The sequence below is a fragment of the Urtica dioica genome, chromosome 6 (assembly GCF_054948205.1).
Source record: "Urtica dioica subsp. dioica isolate 48M chromosome 6, U.dioica_male_clone48M_v1_H2, whole genome shotgun sequence".
Lineage (NCBI taxonomy): Eukaryota > Viridiplantae > Streptophyta > Magnoliopsida > Rosales > Urticaceae > Urtica > Urtica dioica.
In genome coordinates, this window is record NC_142761.1 from 6,612,985 (window position 1) to 6,635,136 (window position 22,152).

A 22,152-nucleotide genomic window follows, 5' to 3' on the forward strand; every position below is an offset into this window, starting at 1 on the left:
TTTATTATTAATATTTTTTTTACTGATTCTCTACGTTTAATTTCATTAGTTTGAACTCTATAATAATATGCAAGTCGTGTTCAGTGAGACAAAATTCTTTACATAAAAAAAAAAAGAATTTGTGTTCTTAATACTGAAAAATACTCAGCAACGGCAAGAAAAACTGCGCGCTTGTTTTCTTACCTTATCTAACGTATGTAATAAATTAGTCGCAACAAGTTGTGGCAGTTTATAAAATAATTAAGAAAACGTAAGAATAATTAAGCGTAGATTAAGGTCCATAATAATTCCAAAGGAGCTTACGTGGCAGTCTAGGGTGCAATGCGCTGCTAAAAGGTTACCCCCTACCTTCCAAAATAGTTGAAGAAAGAAACCAGAAAACCAAAAACCCTCTCTTTCTCTCTCATCTCTCTCTCTCTCCTCAAATTATAGTTGTGCCCTCGGAGGACTCCACAAATTACGATTCGGCACTCGGAGATCAGAGTAGAGACTGTGGTGGTACTAAGCTCTGCTTCGATGTTGTAGGAGGAGAGTTTGGTCTTTTTGCTCTCTAGATTCCACCTTCTCGTTCTCTTTCTAGAGTTTTTCGGCGGCGATGAGTTTGGGTGGAACGACGGCGTTTCGCTCCATACTGGACAAGCCTTTGAACCAGCTCACTGAGGATGACATTTCTCAGCTCACCCGTGAGGATTGTCGCAAATACCTCAAAGAAAAAGGTTTTTTTTTTAATTTTTTTATTGATTTAATTATTATATTGAGTTGTTTATTTTTTTTATTTACTTTTTTTTTTAAATGTGGGAATTTTGGGGGTTGTGAATTGCTTACACGTGTTCGTACAGGGATGAGAAGGCCGTCGTGGAACAAATCTCAGGCGATCCAACAAGTGATTTCTCTGAAAGCGCTTTTGGAGCCCAGCGAAGATTCTGGAGTTGGTGCTCTCAGGAAGATCGTCGCTTCGCCGCCGCCGAACAATCAGAACCCGCCACGTGTCGCCGCAATCAGTGTATGTCTCTGTTCTTCTTCTTCCTGGGTGATTCGTCGAGGGTTTTGAGTTGATTTGACGAGTAAAGTTCGTGTCATTGGTTCAACGAGGGTTTGACTTTGCATTGAAACGTTGTTGACTGGATGACCTGCATTTTTGCTGTATGAGCATGGATTGCTAATTTTTAGGATTTATTCATTTTCTCTGTTCTTGGGTGTTTTAGGTTACTTCTAATTCGGCAGATTCTGCAAAAGAGGCGAGCGCTGAATTGCAGATTTCGGTATCGGCAGAGGATTCGGGGCCGTGCCCTGGGAAGGAACAAGCAAAATCTGCGGCGGAGACCGAAGAGAGACACATTGCCGATGTGGATGAGAGATCAAGTCCAAAGTATGGTTCTTACTTTAAGTTTTTTTTAATTGAGAATCTTTCATTTCATTTTAGGGAAAATGTAATTTTTCTAAAAAGTGATTGGCTTTTCAACAATGGATTCGTTTCATAAATTCTATTTTTAGCTGTAGAGTAGGTAATGTGTGTAAAAAATTCCCGTTCTTGTTTCGATTGTTTAGGTCTTGGCTAAGATCTGAAACTCTTTGTATGTCTTAGCCGTTTCTCTCTTCTAGGCATTTTAATAAAAGATGCAAAAGTCTTTATCAGTTTAAAAGGTCTCTAGGTCATCTTCCCTTCAATTAAGCGTTCTCTTAATTTCTGAAGTTCAAAAGTCTTTTGCTAATTTATGTGGTAGGAAGAACATTGTATGTAAAAGACGATTTTTGTCGCTTCTTCTTTGCTTCTGAATATCTCTTAGGCATGAGTAGTTCAATTTTTTTGGTTTCAGAAACCTGTGTGGGACCGATGGAGTGTTTGGGCAAATGACGATCTTCTACTGCGGTAAAGTGAACGTTTACGAAGCAATTCCGCCCGAGAAGGTAAAAATAATGACCCTCTTGCGGAGATAACCCCCTAAAAGTTTTGAGATGAGCCTTCCGTTCCAACATCAGCCGCAAATGATTTTGCAGGCCCGGGCAATCATGCATCTCGCGGCGGGCCCGTCCCCGATCAGCGGGCCCATAACGCCTAAATGCTTTCCATGGAATTTACACGCTGCGAATGACAAAGCCGGTCTCTACTCTCCTAGTGCTACGACAGTGCAACCTATGCAAACAGGTATCTCTCTGTGGACGAGGGTGTTTCTCGAGTTCTTGGCACTATTGATGAGCGAATGACCTGTTCTATTTTATGTTTTCACTTTGCAGAGAAGATATCTGATTATGGGCAGCATGGAAATGAGAAAGAAAACGGTACTTTTTAGTGCGCTTTTCTTTTATTTCTCACAGGAAAAAGTTCACGATAAATAAATGCTTGAGCTCGTTTGTTTAGGGTGTCTTTGGAACACGGAAAATAGGATGGAAAGAAAAATGAAACCCCTCCTATTTTCCTTGTGTTGTTTGGAAAATTGAAGGGAAGGGAAAATGTATAACTAACGAGTGGATTCCATTTTCATTGAAAAACTGGGTGGAAATTGAAATCCATCCAAATTTCTACATGTGGGGCTGCATTTGTGTTCATTTTATTTTTATTTTTTATTTTTTTTATTTTTTATTTTTCCCACTTTTCCTCTCATTTTCCATGACACTTCTAAACACAACATAGAATTTTGATTTCCCTCTTATTACCTTCCATTTTCCTTTTTTCTCTTGTATCAATATTTCGGGTTGCAAACGGGTTGACGGCTTCCCAAGGATTAATTTCTAATTGAATCCCCTAAGTAATGTAAAGTACACTTTTAAAAGCGTATCTTATGGGATACTTCATATTTCAGAGTTATTTGTCTACATGTAAATACACTGTAAAGGAAAATAACTAGATATGCTGTATTGTGTTTAGATTTAGAGGCCTAACTGTTTGAAGGAGCTTTTGCAGTCTTCGGTATATGATGAAATGGCATTGCAAAGTTGATTCTGATTCTTAAGATGCAGATGGACAGGCAAGCAGAAAAGCGTCGTTGGACAGATACCTCGAGAAGCGAAGTAACAGGTATCTCAAAGTAACAAAATTTCCATTTTTCACTGATGAGTAAATATTAACAATAATAATAATTCACTCAACTTTTGGTTTTATTTAATTTAACTTCCTTAGGGGAAGGCATAAGACCAAGAAAAGCCCGGGATTCAATTCGTCTAGTCTCGATGTCTACATACATCGCCACCACCACGAGAAGTCCCATCACACCCCAAATGGGAATTCAAGTCGAAGCAGCACAGGCTCTCCTACGCAGCCTGGTAGCACTGTCGAGAATCATCCGAAGATCGATCTCAATGAAAAGCGTAAGCTGTCAAAGTCTTTTACTTGGATTGATTCTGTTAGACCGCAAGCGTAAATTATTTCTTTAATATTTTCGTATAAGAAAATCATTAAGGTGGGTCGTTAGGGTTATTAGAAGAAATTGAATTACTGAATTAGTTATTTTTATTTTCTGTAGCCTTGGAGTGTAGTGGTATTGGAGATATTGGTTCACACCTCTTGAATTGTGAACCGAGCGCATCAATTATATCATTAGTAATGTGGTATCAGAATGTCACTGTATGAATTTATTTAGAAACCTTGACTAGTTTGCATGGCATTCCATTTTGCTGTTTCTGAAATTCTGAATAAATGGATTGTAATATATTCGGACCCGGGATAGCTTAGAACACATATGGGGCTATGAATTGAGAACAAACTTGATGTGAGAGGTACGCTAATCCCTTATTCTAACCTATTTCATGGCTATATTAACTTATTAACATACTCAATTTATCACATTCCCCAGAAAGTTTGATAGCCACGGATATGTAATAAACCTTTACAGTTGAGAATTCCCTTAATAATCCAAACAGTAATAATCATTACTGATATCTCACTGTGTATCCTAAATCCGAGCTAATAAATATTTTTCCGGTCTCGTTATCAGGCAATTTGAGTATACTTGATGGAATTATGTCTTTCCGAGTTGAAATTGGATAAAGTTGTGTTCATTTGCAATTGTAATTTGTAATGATTGTTTGTGTTTTTCAGATAACTTGGACTGTTGAACATTCGAGACTCTTGCAACCGGAAACTCGATAGAGAACCCATTTTGATTTTCTTTTCATTATCATGCCTTTGACAAGGCGGTGGGGGAGGGGAAAAAATACCCTGTCAATTGGCTCGTGTGACCATGCTTGTTCTACCTCGAAGATTACTGCTGACTTTTGTATGTGAGAATTCTCTTCTAGGAGCGCGGTACGAGTTTTAGGCCCTTGTGATCAATTTTTGTCTCTCTAGGAGCATATGATCATTGTAGGTAATTATTTTGTTTCTGAACTTTTTTAGGGTAGAGAGAGAGAGAGAGAGAGAGAGAGAGAGAGAGAGAGATAGAGAGAGAGATCAGATGAACTTGGAAGCAACCATTTTCCTCGGAAAGTTCTGATTTGTAACTGTATTATGCTTATCGTCTGTCACGACTCGTGCCACGGGATTGTCTTTCGAGCTACGAATTAGTCTAGTTATTATTGGCTATGTCTAATAATAATAAATATGTTGTAGGGTCTGAAACAACTATGTTGTATATTATCTAATTTGGTGTCTTTTTCCACAAGCTTGTTAATTTGAATTCCTTTTTTCTCCTCTTATTGTTCGTCACTGCTCTCCTTTTTCCATTTTTTTTTCTTTAGTGGCACAGTTTTTGGATAACATGATTGTTTGACATTTTGATTGACCCATGATCATATATATGTTTGTGGTGGGTAACAAACTTGAGATTATTGGTGGTTTTTTTTTTTCTAACTTTACTAGTATTATGTTGCCAGACATATCTGTCAAAATCATTTAATTAAGCAGTGGCTTATCAGATCGATGTATGACCTATGGTTGAGATTGATCGTCATATCAGAAGTGATTTTATTTTATTATATTTTTTTTATTGGTGTCAAAGTGGTTTTTTTTTTGGGAAAATATCATGAGTATCTTTTGCGAGATTTATCCCCTCTATTTCTAGAAATATCAGACATATCTCTTCAGTTTAATATAAATGACATATACATCCCCTAAAACTGTTAAATTACAAATATCATCTTTTTTCGTTTATTTTTTACAAAAAAATAATTTGAACTCTCCAAAATACCCTTAATGAAATAGTTTTTTATTTTCTATTCTATATACAAAAAAATTAAATTAAAAAATTTCTTTATAAAAAGTTAATGGTTTTTTTTTTTTATAAAGAGAGATTTTGATTTTTTTTTAATAAAACAGTAAATAAATATTTATTCTATTAAGGGTATTTTTGGGAGTTCAATTTTTTTTTTTGTAAAAAATAAACGAAAAGGGTGATATTTGTAATATAACATTTTTTAAGGGAGATATATGTCATTTATATTAAACTGAAGGGATATATCTGATATTTCTAGAAATAGATGGGATAAATATCGCATTTTGATTAAACACGAAGGATACTACAGATATTTTCCTTTTTTTTTTTTTTTTTTTTTTTTTTAAATCTGATGTTAAAGTTGGTTTCTTTCTAGAGATTTCTGGGGTTTGAGCTCAAAGTAAAAGCCCCACCACAAAAAAAAAGGGGAAAAAAAAAGAAGTGAGAAGAAAATACACTAATCGTACACGTGGCAACAAATGGGCGTGAGGGTCCAAATATTCCAGCGTCGAAAAAAAAATCACTGTATAAATATTAGACAGCCAATCGTTTTGAGTCGCTTGTGTAAATATCAATTGTCGTGTCTTGTCTTCGGAGCTTTTGGCAGCCATGGGAGTAGAGGTAAGTTCTTTCTTTCAAGTTTTTGTTGATAGAGATTACTTTGGTTTTTAAATTGAATTTCTGAAATGGGTTAGGCTTGGTACATGGACGATTCTAAAGAAGACAAGTCACTTCCTCATCGTCCCAACCCCACTGAACTCGTTCCGCTCGATCGTTTGGAAGGTATGAATGGGTATATATCTATTTCTGTATTTCAATATAGTTTATAATAGCAATTATATTGATAGTATTAGAATCAATATGAAGATATCAAAGTCCTTTGTTTGAGTCATGTTACAGAATTGGGAGTTCTGTATTGGCATCTGAACAACAAGGACTACGAGAACGATGAAGAGCTCCGCAGAATCAGAGAAACCAGGGGTTACAATTACATGGTATTACCTCTTTTTTATTTATTTATTGTTTTCCTAAATGAATTTTATGGGTGATATTCTGTGTAGCCAATTCAAACTAATAGATTTGTAAAATAACTAGGTTTGTCTAAAATTAGTGGAAAAACCAACATGTCCAAACATTGGGTTCCAATAATATTTTTAACTCTACGATTCAATTTTTTGAACGTAATCTCATGGTTAAAATAAATTTTGACAACGTAGTTTTTGGCTATTTCACTAAAATCTTAAAGCTTTGACTATTTTGCTAATTAATTAGTTCATATTGATAATTTTATATAATTTTTCTTAATTTATTTCCCGGGTGATGCAAAATACAAATATAAATTCTTGGGTTTTTGAAAGTTTACATTAACAAAAATAAAAAGTTAATTTGCATTCGTGATCCTATTTACAAATTTGGCAGATAGGTCTCAACTTTTTCTCGGTTCTTTGGTCGGAAAAATTGAAAACGATTAGGTAAAAAGGCCACGGGTTACCAAATTTTCAAAGTTTAGAGACCGCTTATAAAAAAATGCCAAAACCCCTAAAGTTTAGGGGGTCATGCTCAAGAATATAAGTTAGCCTTTTTAAAATCAATAATTTCTGATTAAAGTCCATGAAAAACTATACCCTTGAAAGTTTGGTTAACGTTTCAACTGAAATGAGAAATTTCAATCGAGTGACTAAAGTGATGCAAGTATTTTTATTTTTCTCACGATAGGACATTCTTGATATATCCACTGAGAAATTGAACAACTTCGAAGAGAAGCTCAAGAACTTCTACACGGAACACATACACGAGGACGAAGAAATCCGGTACTGCCTCGAAGGAAGCGGTTACTTCGACGTGAGGGACAACGAGGACCGTTGGATTCGAATCTCCCTCAAGCCCGGCGACCTCATCGTTCTCCCCGCCGGAATTTACCACCGCTTCACACTCGACACCAATAACTCCGTCAAGGTAAGAAAAAAACAAACCCTTTTTCTTCATTATGGTTTCTTAAGCCTGTTTTATATGGTCAAAGCCTAGATGTTGACAATTATTTTTAGTTGATGAGGTTGTTCATCGGCGAGCCTGTGTGGACGGCTCACAATCGGCCCCAGGAAGATCACCCGGTGAGGAAGGACTACGTCAAGAATTTGACTACTCAGAACCTTGGGTTCGCTTTAAAAGCTCATTGATTTGACCAGTCTGTATTTTACAATTAATAGTAATGACTTGGATTGTGTAATGCTTGTGCTTTCTTTGGTTTTTCTTCTTTAGAAAATAAATCATTTTGGTTTTTCTACATCATGCCTTCTTTGAGTGGTTTAGGAGACTTTGAGTTTATTTTTTTTGAGTTCCTAACGTTCGCTGTCCATGTAAACCGTCATCCAACCAGTGGCGGAGCTAGTAATTCCAATAAAGAGGAGGGGCAAATTTGAAAAAAAAATTCAGGAGGGAAAATTTATAAAAATGATATCAATTTGGATAAAAATATAAAAACTCTAGTTTTAGGGTAAAAATTGTAATTTTCAAAAGTTGAGTGGGAGGCATTGGACCCCAGGCCCAAAATAGCCTTTGCATATATTTATATATATATATATATATATATATATATATATATATATTTTGTTTTTTCCTTCGTTGATTGGTCTTCTAAATAGAAAACGGCTTGCATGGAATAGACTATTGAGGATGACTATAAAATTCATTAATGACTACCACACAAAATTAATAAAAGGGCGATCTAAATTTTTGGCCATTATAAAATTTGAAATTGCATTTTAGCCACCTTTTAGATAATTTTTGTTACTTAGCCACCCAACATTATTATCCAACGAAAAAGACAAAATTAACCTTACAAAAATTCCAACCCATTTACACAAAATTATTATTTGAAATAAAAATAAATAAATAATAATAATAACTACCCATTAAACTAGACAACAAAATCAGTTTTCATGCAAATCATAAAAAACGCAGAAAAAAATACCTAGAGAAGATAACATATTACCAATAATTTCCAAATATTAATTGTTATTACCAGTTATAACTTTGCAATAACTGACATAGTAACGGCGGAAAACAAAGAAGGGAACACCAAACATATACACACAGATCGATCGTACACTACTTATCACAGATCACACCTCACGATCGTATCCACGAACCTGCAAGTTTGGTCCTTCGTATAACGGTTTATTTTTATTTTTTTTGTTTAAGTTTATTGAAATCATAAAATCCAGATCTTATAATTAAGGAATTTAAGAATAATGATAATTTTTTAATACGAAAATCAATTTTATTAATTAACTAATAAGGGTATATTCGGTACAAAATAAGTGGTTTCACTCGCCACATCATCAATTTGGCTAATTATCAATTATTAACTAAACGTTGGTTATAATAAAATTAATATGTTTTAAGTGGTTTAGTTGTTAACAATTCTCTTAATAAAACCAATAATAGTTTATTTATACCCCATAAAAAAAGTTTATTTATATATTTATTTCCATTGACACCGTCTTTCTAGATAAAAATATACTTGAAAAAAAATGGCTTACAAGATGTTATTTTTTAATTTTTAATATTTGTTCCAATTAATTATATTTAACCGACGTATACCACATATCAATTGATGAAATTAAATCTAACTTATTAATATTGTTTTGAAGACTTTATCTTCATTAGACCATCTCCAACTGTAATGCATATTTCAATTATGCACTAAAAGAGCTCAAACCGAACTGTAAAACTTATTGCAAATTGCATTTTTTAAGGGGACATGAATAGTACGCTATAGCGTAACAACTATTCATTACTGCAAAAATATTTAACTTATTATGTTTTAGATTCATAATTTCATTTATTTATATAAATGCACATGAAATGATAAAAATATTTTATTTTTGCCCTCAAGATAAAAAAGATAAAAAATAAATCTGGAAATAACGGGCTGAAAAAAAAATAAAATAAAATGACATTAAAATAGATTAAACATATATTACAAGGAAAATTAAAAAATTAAGATACCCAATGAAAAAAAAATACAATAGATAGATAATAATAGAAAATAACACAATGAGTACATACAATAACAAAACATAAATCTAGTAGTCTAGAAGCTTAGTCCCAGATCCCCCGAGATTAGTAAAGTATTAGGACAATGAGTCAGAAAAAGTAGGAGTTGTTGTTTGAGATTGTTGTTTTTCGGCTCTCTTTTGTAGAATTCGTGCTTGTTCACCCTCGACATATGCATGAATATTGGGATCTTGTATTGAATTTAAATCTTGAAACAATTTTTTTTATCTCTTCCTTTATTTCTCTCAATTCATGATCATTGGCTTTAATTTCCAAGTGTTGTTGCCTCATTTCACTAGTCTTTCTCATTTGGTTAAGAAGTTTTTTTTTATTTCCTTCTTCAATAACACTGATAGTGATGGTGGGTATCATATTGCCATCTAATTTCATTTTTAGTTTTACTTTCTTCGTTCCCATCGGTTGCTCAAAAGGAGATGGTTGTCTAGTAGATTCGGGAGTTGGATTTTCTGACTCCGTCGGACAACATGAACCTCAAGAACCTCGAAATGTTTGTTTGGCACTTGAACATCCATCTTGGAACTTCTCAAATTTTTTTATTATGTTCCACACATGATCGAACTTCCAACTTTTTAGTTTGGATCTTGTGTAAACAATATTTTGGCCTGGTCCAACTACAATAAATAATTATTGTAACTATTATTAAATAGAGACAAAAAGAAAACCATCAAACTCACGGTGGTGGATGAAGCGATACACGATTTCAACAGTTTATCAATCGTTATAATCAAGTGAGAGATAAAGATGCAAACTTGCACTTCGAAATGCATTAAATGATCATTTGTAGGAACCGTATTCTAATTCCGATATATAGTTATGATTTTTTTTTTCATTTGTATTGTTGCACTTTTTTTAATGAATGTGTTTTGTTGTATTTTTATTTATTTAATAAATATTTGCTTTAGTATATATGTATTTATATTTAAATTATTTATGGACTAATGCAAATATAGAACAATTTCAAATTAAAATGATCTAGTTGAATACAACAAATAAGTTAAGGGTTTAAAAATAAATAAGAGATAAATGAAATATTAAAAGAATTTTAGATATGCAGTTAAATGAATCTGTTCCTCATTTCTTCCCTTTGATTTAGTAAATTTTTAAACATTGAAATTCTGTCCTTTTTTTGTTACACTCCATCCAATCTGATCCCTTTATTAATTCCAACACTCTTCTATATTACACCAACAGTAATTTTGCTTGATAAGGTTTGTGTATCTTAACAAATTCTGTAAAAGATAAGATATATTTTACTTAGATAAAATTGACAGACACAAAGCGACATATATTAAACTACATATCTTTAGAAAAAAAAGAAAAAGAAAAGAAAAAGACAAAAAAAGATTAAATGAAGCAACAAGCGACAAAGTTACAAGAACACCCTAACTTTGTGGATATTTACTAGTGAAATTTTATTTTGTAGACCACAAAAATTAGAAAAATATCAAGATTAGACATCTTAATTGAAAAATATAAAAAATTAGATTTTTGAACCAAATTCGAACAAAAATGTCTTTTTAACCAAGTTAACCAAATTAGATGAGTTCTGATGAGTTGGGCTAATTTTACAAAAAAAAAAAAAAAACCAGGTTTTAAACGTCATTCTATAATAAAACGATGTTAAATCTTTGTAAAACATAGATTAAAAATGTATAATTGACGTCATTTTTTTAAAAAGTGACTTTAAATAGTCAATTCTGAATAAAAATTCAATATATACATTAACTAAAATTTTTATTTCTCTAAATAAAATATCTTTAAACATCTACATTCATTTTGGGTAAACCTAAAAATGTTTAAAGTCTTATTAGTTTAACCAAATTAGATGAGTTCTGATGGGTTGGGCTAATTTTACAAAAAAAAAACCAGGTTTTAAACGTCATTCTATAATAAAACGACGTTAAATCTTTGTAAAACATAGACTAGAAATGTATAATTGACGTCATTTTTTTAAAAAGTGACTTTAAATAGTCAATTCTGAATAAAAATTCAATATATACATTAACTAAAATTTTTATTTCTCTAAATAAAATATCTTTAAACATCTACATTCATTTTGGGTAAACCTAAAAATGTTTAAAGTATTATTAGTTTCAAATTACTAATTTAATGAAAATAATAAAAATAATAAAAGTGTGTCTATTTTATGAATAAAAAATGTGTCTACTTTATTGATAAAAATGTGTCTACTTTACTATTTTCATGAGATTAATAATTTAAAATTATAATATTTATTTAAAGATGTTTTAAAAAATAGAGATGTTTAAAGATTTTTTATTTGGAGAAATAATGATTTTTAGTTAATGTTTGTATTGAATTTTTATTCAGAAGTGATTATTTGAAGTCACTGTTTAAAAAAGTGATGTCAATTATAATTTTATATTCTATGTTTTACAAAGATATAACACCGCTTTATCATAGAGTGACTTATAAATATATATACATATATATATATATATATATATATATATATATATATTTGTAAAATTAGTCCAAAATATTGGAACTCATCTAATTTTTGATGCATTCCGATAAATTCTGATGAAATCCATCGGATTTCATCGGAAATTATCAAAATTTTTGAGGTTAAATTGGCTAAAAGGGCATTTTTGTCCGAATTTAGATAAAAAAAAAAATCAAATTTTGGATATTTCAACTAAGATGTCTAATCTTGATATTTTTCATAATTTGAAGTCTAGAAAATAAAATTTCTCTTATACAAACACTGGGCATTTACGTCTTTTCTCAACCAGATTTTCCTTGCTCAGACTAAACATAATCACGGAACTACGTTTCATTTAGCCAAAATAAAAACAAAAAATTAGGTAAGTAGCTAACTAAAACGTTTGAAAGTTTGAAATTGTTATGTAGCCAGCGTTTCGTAAATCTTAGATAAATAAGCATTAAAATGATGTGATATAATGGCTATGTTTGGTTTAGCTTATTAAGCTTGATTTTAGTTTTTTCTAAAAGTTAAATCATATTTAAGTGTTTGGTAAAATTGCTTTTTCTAAAAGCTAAAAAGTGTTTTTGAATATTTTAACTAAAAAACCAAAAGCTACAATTTGTAATTTTTATACGTAGCTTTAGTTTTTGGTTTGTAATTTCTCTCTCATAACTTTTTTTTTTCTCTTACACTAATTTTTAATTCTAATTATCTTTATATGCTTTTATCAAATAATTTTTTTGACGTCACCAAAATTTATAATTTATTTTTTACATTCTATAGACACCCACTTTGATATATTTTTTATATAACAAAATATATCTTATTATTATTATTAATTACATTTTATATAAATAATTATCACTTATAAATATTAATATATATTTTACCAAATACTAAATCAGCTTTTGTTAACAGCTACAGCTATTTTACAATACTTTACCAAACATTCATCTGTTTTTTAAAACAACAGTTTTTTCGTACAGCTATTTTATAAGAATTAATGACATTTTTAGTCCCTGAACTATGTCGAGTGTAACAACTTGGTCCTTCGGCGAAAAAAGCTGTAGCGTCGATACCTGGTGAATGTGAGGAAATCACGTTTGATCCTTCTGTCAAATTTATCGTCTATTTAGACAGAACGATGCTGACGTGGCTTGATCGAGTAGGGTAGTTAAGTAATTTTATATTTCAAGCGAGTAAATGGAACCTATTCGACACATTTTTCCCGAAATATTCAAATTGAACGACAAAGAAATTGAACGACAACGAAAATCTTAATTGGCGGCTGTGAAAACCCTAATGGCGAAGACGAAGTCGCCGGCGACGAAGATGCCGGCGGTGGCATTTAATGGAGGAGCAAAGTCGAGTCGAAATACAACCCCAGTGCAGTCGGGGTGTTACGGTGAGAATGAACTCTCAAAAGTTTTTGGTTAGTTTTAGAAACATGAAAATGATTTTTGGATACCACGGGGACCAGTTTTTTTTGTTGTCGTTGGAATGGGGTTTAGCCATATTTTTTGGTCGAGATTTGTCTGGGACCACGCGAATAAGTTGTTTATGGTCGGATATTATTTGGGGATGACTGGGACCACGCGAATAACTTGTTTTTGGTCGGTTATTTTCTGGGACCACTTGTTTATTTATTCCTCCTTTGTTTTGTATGGGACCACTGGTGTTTTATTGTCCCCTGATGCATATTATTTGTTTATTGAATATTCTTGTTTATTTTTGTCAAGTACTGGACTGATTTTTGTCCTCTGATTGTTTTGTATATTGACAGAGGAGTTGGTCAACAGCTTTACGTTACAAGTCCACCATGGTGGGTCAATGGTATTTGATACTGATGGAACCAGATACGTTGGAGGTGGCATAAGTCCTCAAGAATTCACAGATTTAGACAAGATGTCTATCTTTGAATTGAATGGGATTTTGAATGACCTGGGTTACTCATCTGCTCCAACATATTTCTTGAAGTCAGGTACGAGCAATTGGATGAATTTTGTTGAAAATGATGAGTGCTTGATTGAAGATATGGCTGAGATATTGAAGACACAGTGGGAGGTACACTTGTTCTGTTCTCACCCACTTGACATGACTGAGAATGAGGAGCTATTACGTGCCGGTGATGAGCTAATACCTGCCGTGGAAGAAGAACAGACAACGCTTGAGGTTGACGCTAACAATGAGGTTAATGATGATCAGATGAGCGGCATAGACACAGATGAAGAAGCTACAAAACAACCCGGTGAGGCTGAGTTCGGGTTCGAGTTGAGCGAGGAGGACATTCAAGTTGATGGAGCAGCAGTGGATCTTGGGCTAGCTGGGCTACGGGACAAAGGAAAGCGTATTGTCGATGAGCATTTTGATCCGGACAGTGAGAGTGAAGACGATATTGACGCTGACTTTGGAGGGTTCGACACAGAGTCAGAAGAAGAGTGTGAAAAAGAAGATGACACGTCCTGGAACAAGCGAAACCCGAAGAGGAAACTGCCACGATTTCAAGAGTTTAGAGAGGAAGGTGATATGGGTAATGTGACCCTGAAATTAGGATTGTCCTTCAATAGCTCGAAAGTCTTCAAGGAAGCAGTGAAAGAATACGCTATTCGCCAGGGTAAGGACATTTATTTCAAAAAAAATGACAGCAGACGGGTACGAGCTGAGTGTCATGACAAAGGCTGCAAATGGGTTTGTTACGCATCAAACTTGGGGACTAGGAATGGTGTTTTCATCATTAAAACATACGTCGCTGAACTCACGTGTCCAAGGGTCAACAAAAACAGATTTGCTACCTCGGCATGGCTTGCGAAGAAGTATATGCAATCTTTCAAAGACAGTGAATCATGGTCCGCCCCGGACTTCATGAATCGGGTTCAAAAGGATTATGTCCTTGAATGTAACAAGATGAAGGCGTATAGAGCAAAAAGGCTTGCGACAAAGGCCATTGAAGGCTGTAATAAAGAGCAGTACGCGGCATTGTGGGACTACGCAGCGGAGTTGAAGCGGTCAAACCCGGGATCCACTGTTGAAATTGAAGCAGAATCTGGTCCTGATGGTAAGCCGGTGTTTAAAAGGATGTACATTTGCTTTCAAGCTTGCAAGTTAGGATTCGCTCATTGTCGACCTGTGATCGGTGTCGATGGCTGCCATATCAAAGGTCACCACACCGGTCAGTTACTCTCAGCAATAGGTATTGATGCGAACAATTCAATGTTCCCTATCGCGTACGCGGTTGTTGAATCAGAAGGAAGAGCTACTTGGAGTTGGTTTTTAAACTTTTTAAAAGAGGACGTGAAGATAGACAATGGACACCATTGGACTTTCATATCGGATAAACAAAAGGGATTACAAGAAGCGTTGAATGACCTCTGGGAAAAGGGATCGGTTCAAGGTGAGCATCGACACTGTGCCCGCCATCTTCAGGGAAATTTCACTAAGGCATTTTCTCATTTTTTGTAGTACTTTTATCTGGGTCCCATTTTTTACATGTTAATAATGCGTCTATTTGTTGCAATTAAGCGTTGAATGACGACTGCTTAATTTTTAAAAATTAAATGAAAAGCAAAACCTACTACGAGTGGTAATAATGTTGGTGCTGGTTTAAGACTTTCATTTTGTTTATAGTCAAAAGATGGCGAGACAAGATTCTGATGTGACAAGAAACTGATAATTTTCATGGTTTATGGCATAAACTTTATGTTAATTGAATATCTATTTTTCATACAACAAACATGCATTTGTTCTCTAATCATTTGTTATACACTTCGATCACCTGTTTAAAATGTATAATTTACACTGTAATTTATTTATTTTTGTTAAATTTTGCTTATAATATGAAAATGACAGTGCAAGCTCTGCAAGAAATTTCAAGATGTATAATTTACACTGTAGTTTGGAATTATAATGACAGGTTTTTAAAGGCCAGTTTATGAAGACCAAGATGATGGCCGCTGCTATGGCGTACTCAACTTCACGCTTTGAGGCTGAGTTAGAGTTAATCAAGGCCGAAGATGAGAGTGCTTACAATTGGCTCATTGAAAAACGCCCTCAACATTGGGCAAGGAGCCATTTCCGGCCAGGACCAAAGTGCGACATCTTACTCAATAATCTGTGTGAGAGTTTCAATGGGACTAGATCAGTGCTAATGGCTCGACAGAAACCAATTTTGTCGATGTTGGAGCGGATTCGAATGTATCTACTCCAAAGGTTCACGAAACAGAGATTGGCTGGAGATAAGTGGACTGGAGAAATTGGGCCTCGGATTTACAAGATATTGGAGAACAATAAGGTCCTTAGTGCACAGAACATACCATATTGGGCCGGAGGATCCGATTACCAAGTCTCGAACATGTACGGGTCAATGTACGCAGTGAATTTAGCACGCCACTCATGCTCATGTAACAGATGGAATCTTTCAGGTATTAATTTACTCATATGTCTTACTCATATTCATGACTTGGTTCAACACATGATTAACACTTATTTTTTGTAGGAATTCCGTGTGCTCATGCTATAAGCTGCATTTGGCACAAACACGATGATCCTTTGAAATATGTGTCAATGTGGTACAAGAAGCCTTGTTATGAACAAACATATGTTCAAGGGATATGTCCTATTAATCCCCTAGAACAATGGCCACGAACAAGAAAGACCCCTATGTCCATGCCACCGGACCGAGCCAAACCCGGAAGACCAAAGAAGCTTAGGCGACTCTCTCATGACGAGGTAGTTCCAAAGGGAGGTACAAGGATGACAAGAAAATATATCATGTCACGGTGCTCAAAATGTGGGAAAGAGGGCCATAATGTGAAAACATGTTTCAGGCGACAAGAAGAATCAAGGGTACATCAATTTCTGTAATGCCTATTATACTTGAATTCATTATGATTTAGTATTGATTTATTATTGACTATGTACATTTCTGTAATAACTTTGACAGAGGCATGGAATAGCACCACCATCATCCCAGCCTTCTCAAGCTCAGCCACCATCATCCCAGCCTTCTCAAGCTCAACCACCATCATTGAGGGTGAGGGTACTACTGAATTTTGATATTCTTAATTTTTTTTTGTTCTCATTCCATGTGTCTTTTTATTGTACAGAGAAGCCCGAGACCATCATCACAGCCTTCTCAACCTCAGCCACCGCCATCACAGCCTTCCCAAGCTACACAGCCACCACGACCGTCACCGCCTTTGAGTCAAGCTACACAGCCATTGAGGGTGAGGGTACTACTGAATTTTGATATTCTTAATTTTTTTTTTGTTCTCATTCCATGTGTCTTTTTATTGTACAGAGAAGCCCGAGATTTAGGACTCACAACATAAGACAGGATCTCATGACGCCGCGAGGTTTATTCAAGTAGATGGTTTATTCAAAACAAGTATCTCATGAGGCCGAGATTTTTTGGGTTGCAGATCGTTTATGTCTGTATTAAGGTTTCTTTTAGTTTCTTTTGATGAAATGAAATGATGTTTATGAATGGTTTATGTACTTGGTTAAAACATATTCTACTTTTGGGTTATGACTGGTTTATGTACTTGGTTGGTATATTAATGATTAAAATAGATTGACATCTTATTGACTCTAAATTATGTTATTTGATAGCTTAGTTTGTCTGTTGATTATGTACTTTGGTTTAACAATAATTTTTTCCAAGAATCTGTATCAAGAATTGATAGCTTAAATCAACTGAAAATATAACCTACTAAAACTGAGAAATAAACCAACTGGCATTACTTGAGCATTTGAATCCAGAATACCAGACAACATTACACGTTCATTATCAGTTACAAAACAACTTTGATCACAAAACCTGCATCACAAACCTACTAAAACTGGGAAATAAACCAACTGGCATTACTTGAGCATTTGAATCCAGAATACCAGACAACATTACACGTTCATTATCAGTTACAAAACAACTTTGATCACAAAATCTGCATCACAATTTACTTAAACAAAAGTACAAACACAAACAATAATATAACCATGGCCAACATCTTAATCTGTTTTAGATCTTTCGTGAAATTCACTCCACAGCTTTGGTGGTCGTGAAATTCTTCTGTTACCAAGTCCGACTTCGTCCTCTCAAATGCATTAATTCTCTTCAACAGTCCGGGAATAATCGTTGTTGATCTTGCGCACATTGGAGGGTCTAGCCATTCATGAAATCCACAGCCTGGCTCTGTTTTATGCTGGTAATTTTCAAAATATTTAGAGTCGGCAATTTCACAAACACAGAAAGAAAAAAATTGAAAATCCCTAAAATGAAAACCTCACCTTATACCCGGGGCATCCATAAAATCTTCGTCCCGGGTTTTCAGTCGTCCACGACGTGCGTTCGACCCCAGTAGCACTGCAGAAACATGCCGGAGGTCGTCGCCGCGACCCATCGACCTCTACGCGAGATTTCCTTGACGAAGAAGACAGAGAGGATTCCATGACACTCCAAGCTTGACGCGGTTGTCTTCAAGCCCAGTTCTGAAGAAATTTGTTCATTTCTTCTTGATTATGGAATTAAACGATTTGGGATTTTAGGGTTTTATCAAGGGATTTGATTTTCTCGATTTGGGATTTGATTTTCTCGATTTAATTTTCTCGATTTGGGATTACACGGCCATATGATTTACAAGAAGAGGAAACCATTAAAACATGGACAAAATGGTAACTACCCTACTCGATCAAGCCACGTCAGCATCGTTCTGTCTAAATAGACGATAAATTTGACAGAAGGATCAAACGTGATTTCCTCACATTCACCAGGTATCGACGCTACAGCTTTTTTCGCCGAAGGACCAAGTTGTTACACTCGACATAGTTCAGAGACTAAAAATGTCATTAATTCATTTTATAATCACTTTTTTAAAAAACAAAGTTATGCCAAACACAGCCAATAAATGGAAGTGATTATTTACTTAAAATTTAGGTCTATAAATATATAAAAGTGATTATTTAGTTAAGATTTTGGAAACGTTAGTTATTTAGTAATTACAAAGCCAAATTTGGCTAGTTACCTAATGAACCCGAAATGAAAATATATACAGTTTTTCATTATCAAACAAAAAAGAAGACAAAGCGTTAGCTCAAAGCTACCGAGGAACAGAAAACTCTCAAATCCACGAAAATTTCTCTTCTCCGCCATGGTTGTCCCAGAGAAGGTATTCGTAATCCGATTTTTCGACAACATAACAGCATATTCTCGAGTTCCTTTTACTCTTGCTTTGCCTGTCGATTTTTAAATTCGTGTAGTCTGATTGAGAATTGGAATTCACACACAACTATGTGTTATCAATGAGTTATGGAGCGAGTAATTAGCTCGTCGGACGGAATTCTATGTATTATAGATTATGAATTTATAAGAGATTAAGAGCATGATCGAAACCAAATGTGGGGTTATGGAAAAATGGTTTGTTTAGGTTTGGGAATCAAGGTTGGGTTGGATTGTTCGTGGTGTTTATTAAACGAGCATCTAGTTAGGGAATCAATCAATAAACAACAAAAAAATTCCCGTTTGTATCTATGTTACTCAGTTAGGTTTGAGCTGGGAAAATCCATAATTCGCCTGTCTTGGTTTTGTTCATCTCCCATTTTACGTTGTGTTTAGGGTTTTGAAACTACTGAATTAATTAATCGGATTGTTTCGTGATATGACAGAATATTGGGTTAGAATTTTTAGCGGCGATGATAAGTTGTCGAGCTTTTAATTAGTTCTTGACTAAGTATAAGTGTGGTTGATAGATTATATGTTTCTCTTGTGCCTGGATAGAGAACGGAATTTGGGTTTTTTTTTTTTCCTGTTTTTTTTTTTTTGAACTTCTCTTCTTCAGGATCCTCGTGAGGAAGTGATTCAAGCTTGGTACATGGACGATAGCGAGGAAGACCAAAGGCTTCCTCATCACCGAGAGCCCAAGGAATTCGTGTCTTTGAAACAACTGGCTGGTAAGTTTCTTTTTTCGTTACCGTGTTGTGACTATCAATTAGTGTCTGGAGATTTATCAATAGCATTGGTCTTGTGATGATCAGAGCTTGGAGTGCTTAGTTGGAGACTCGATGCTGATAACTATGAAACAGATCCAGATCTGAAGAAGATTCGTGAAGACCGTGGGTACTCTTACACGGTCTGTCACACCGCCTAATATATTCTTTAATTTTTATTTTATAAATATTTTAATTCTTATTGTCCTTTTTCGCCATGAAAATTTTGCGTGGTTTGACCTTGTATCACAAATTGTACTTTTCTGCTTCATAAAATTTTAGAAAAGAAGAGAGTTTTGCATTTAGGATTGCTTTAAATTTGGTTCTTAGAGATGACATAGATTTAAGTATTATTGACGTTACTAGACTTTTAAGTGGAAAGTAGATCGTCTTTTGATGATTTTTTTTCTTTCTTTTCTCTCTGTCTTAGGATTTCTGCGAGGTTTGCCCTGAAAAGCTTCCAAACTATGAAGAGAAGATCAAGAACTTTTTCGAGGAGCACCTTCACACTGACGAGGAGATCCGCTACTGTGTGGCAGGAAGCGGTAGATTCTGGCATCCTGTCACATTTTATTTTATTTTATATTATTTTATTTTCTACTGCTTATTGATTCTGTGCTTCTTCTTTGTCGAAGGTTATTTTGACGTGAGAGATGGCAATGAACGGTGGATCCGGGTGGCTGTGAAGAAAGGAGGCATGATCGTGTTGCCAGCTGGCATTTATCACCGTTTCACACTTGACACAGACAACTATATCAAGGTACTGTTTTTATGTTACCTGAATTAACGGTCATTACAGCTTTTTTGTCTCTTATTTTTAATCTTTTCATAATGACTCGTTACTGTTTCGAACTAGATTAGAGACTGACTGTTGATTTAATTTAAATTCTGATTATCTTTCAAGGGAAGGAGAAACATTGATCACAAATCATTAGTTGGGTCACAAGGAAAGTGAAAAAGCACAGTTTTTAGACATTTATATCTAGACTTATCTACAGATTAAACTGTCTAATTCAGATTATTCGATTTTGGCATAAAATTTCCCAGGTATACTTAGTGGGGTACGGAAAACTTACTCGACGACAAGAATCCCACTTTTTAGTTATTACCCAATTGTTTTATAGACATTATATCTTTCTAGCTATTAAAATTTTAGGTTAGCTAATAAAATTTTAGGTTTTCGCTAGGTTAATATTTGTAAGACGACTAGCCAAATGTAACAGGTACAAACATGTACGGCATTCAAACTCTAGAATAAAATTATCAGACTCAGCTGTTGCACTGTAAAATAAGAAACCTTGGTTATTTTGTTAGAAGATATGTTCAATACAACTACTTTGGGATGTTTATTTAATGATAAAATGTCGGAAAATTCATTGTACAGGCAATGCGGCTATTCGTTGGGGACCCCATTTGGACTCCGTTCAACCGTCCACATGATCACCTTCCGGCAAGGTATCGTGAGCTTTTGGTTTCACTTTAGGTCACGAACTGAACCTAATACAAGTGTTCACGGTTTTTTATTTGTTAATTTAATTTTGCAGGAAGGAGTACATTGAAAGTTTTTTACAGAAGGAAGTTGGCGAGACCTTCAATGCCGCCGCGTGAAATACCTGGGCTTGCCTAATAAATCTAAAGCAAAATACACTGAATGATAATGACATATAGCTTCTTGTATTGTCTGAAATGGGTATATGGATGATATTTGGCTGTGCCTGTGGTTCTTGTTTGTGTTCGTCATATGATGTGCTCTACTTAGCAACAATAAAAGTGTTGAATCAATAAAGATCTTCGTCTCCTTTTTGTCTAATAAATTGTGAACACCATGATTTGTTTCTATAAACACAGTTTATGGCTGTTATTTAATTGAGGTTTGCTTATTGTTGGTCAATTTGTAGTAAACCCAAACGACCGTTGGCATTTATGTCCACAAGAATAATAATATGTTGAATTATGGATTCTCTTCATGAGTTATAAGTCATTCTTAAAAGCAACTCAATTTAATCTCTGAGTAAATCAATTAACCAGAAATGTATATTCTTTGTCATAAATATGAGTTAGGACAATTTAAGTCGAGCTATTTTTATAGTTATTTCTAAACAGGCATTCACAATCTAAATATCAAAAAGACAATTGATCCTACTATTAATTGTTAGGAGAGCTAATGATCTCTAGTTATAAGACATAGATGGTTGGGGACCATATAGTTCTTCTTAGATATCTTATACAGATATTGAATAAGACCACTGCATTCTAAGAATATATGCTAAAGCCATTTAACTCTTTTAGTCTTAGAAACACTACGTATGAATACATACTTGGTTACCTAAATCCTGAAATGTGACATGATCACTCGTGAATAGTCATTCTCATTTGATGAGCTTTTGATCAAGGTATTTCTATAAGAACATTTGACTTGGAAAGTTAGTGAGATGATTAGTTATAAGAGGATCATATGCCTCATAAGTATGAAATTCATGTACAAGATTACTTAAATGCAAT

At 34.3% G+C, this 22,152-nt stretch overlaps 3 protein-coding genes across 3 annotated transcripts; all 3 read left to right on the top strand.

The window, feature by feature from the left end:
* Window positions 1-368: 368 nt before the first annotated feature.
* Window positions 369-4,637, top strand: LOC149393170 (protein TIFY 4B-like). Its single transcript, XM_089616803.1, has 9 exons — window positions 369-716; window positions 840-1,003; window positions 1,206-1,369; window positions 1,818-1,908; window positions 1,999-2,146; window positions 2,236-2,280; window positions 2,959-3,016; window positions 3,119-3,306; window positions 4,037-4,637. The coding sequence occupies exons 1-9, from the start codon at window positions 596-598 to the stop codon at window positions 4,051-4,053; spliced, it is 996 nt and encodes a 331-aa protein (XP_089472929.1). The 5' UTR covers window positions 369-595; the 3' UTR covers window positions 4,054-4,637.
* A 1,013-nt stretch (window positions 4,638-5,650) lies between these two features.
* Window positions 5,651-7,431, top strand: LOC149393171 (acireductone dioxygenase 4-like). Its single transcript, XM_089616804.1, has 5 exons — window positions 5,651-5,768; window positions 5,843-5,930; window positions 6,048-6,142; window positions 6,864-7,103; window positions 7,193-7,431. The coding sequence occupies exons 1-5, from the start codon at window positions 5,757-5,759 to the stop codon at window positions 7,322-7,324; spliced, it is 567 nt and encodes a 188-aa protein (XP_089472930.1). The 5' UTR covers window positions 5,651-5,756; the 3' UTR covers window positions 7,325-7,431.
* An 11,269-nt stretch (window positions 7,432-18,700) lies between these two features.
* On the top strand, window positions 18,701-21,511 carry LOC149393172 (acireductone dioxygenase 2). Its single transcript, XM_089617503.1, has 7 exons — window positions 18,701-18,833; window positions 19,503-19,614; window positions 19,699-19,793; window positions 20,081-20,195; window positions 20,286-20,410; window positions 21,035-21,105; window positions 21,195-21,511. Exons 1-7 carry the CDS (start codon window positions 18,816-18,818, stop codon window positions 21,256-21,258), a joined length of 600 nt encoding a protein of 199 aa, XP_089473629.1. The 5' UTR covers window positions 18,701-18,815; the 3' UTR covers window positions 21,259-21,511.
* The last annotated feature ends 641 nt before the right edge of the window (window positions 21,512-22,152 follow it).

Coding starts and splice junctions, on each gene's coding strand:
- LOC149393170 (XM_089616803.1), top strand. CDS start 596: ATGAGTTTGGGTGGAACGACGGCGTTTCGCTCCATACTGGACAAGCCT. Junction 1,004..1,205: donor CACGTGTCGCCGCAATCAGT/GTATGTCTCTGT, acceptor TGGGTGTTTTAG/GTTACTTCTAATTCGGCAGA. Junction 1,370..1,817: donor GATGAGAGATCAAGTCCAAA/GTATGGTTCTTA, acceptor TTTTGGTTTCAG/AAACCTGTGTGGGACCGATG.
- LOC149393171 (XM_089616804.1), top strand. Junction 6,143..6,863: donor CCAGGGGTTACAATTACATG/GTATTACCTCTT, acceptor TTCTCACGATAG/GACATTCTTGATATATCCAC. Junction 7,104..7,192: donor ACACCAATAACTCCGTCAAG/GTAAGAAAAAAA, acceptor AATTATTTTTAG/TTGATGAGGTTGTTCATCGG.
- LOC149393172 (XM_089617503.1), top strand. Junction 20,196..20,285: donor CTACTGTGTGGCAGGAAGCG/GTAGATTCTGGC, acceptor TCTTTGTCGAAG/GTTATTTTGACGTGAGAGAT. Junction 21,106..21,194: donor CATGATCACCTTCCGGCAAG/GTATCGTGAGCT, acceptor TTAATTTTGCAG/GAAGGAGTACATTGAAAGTT.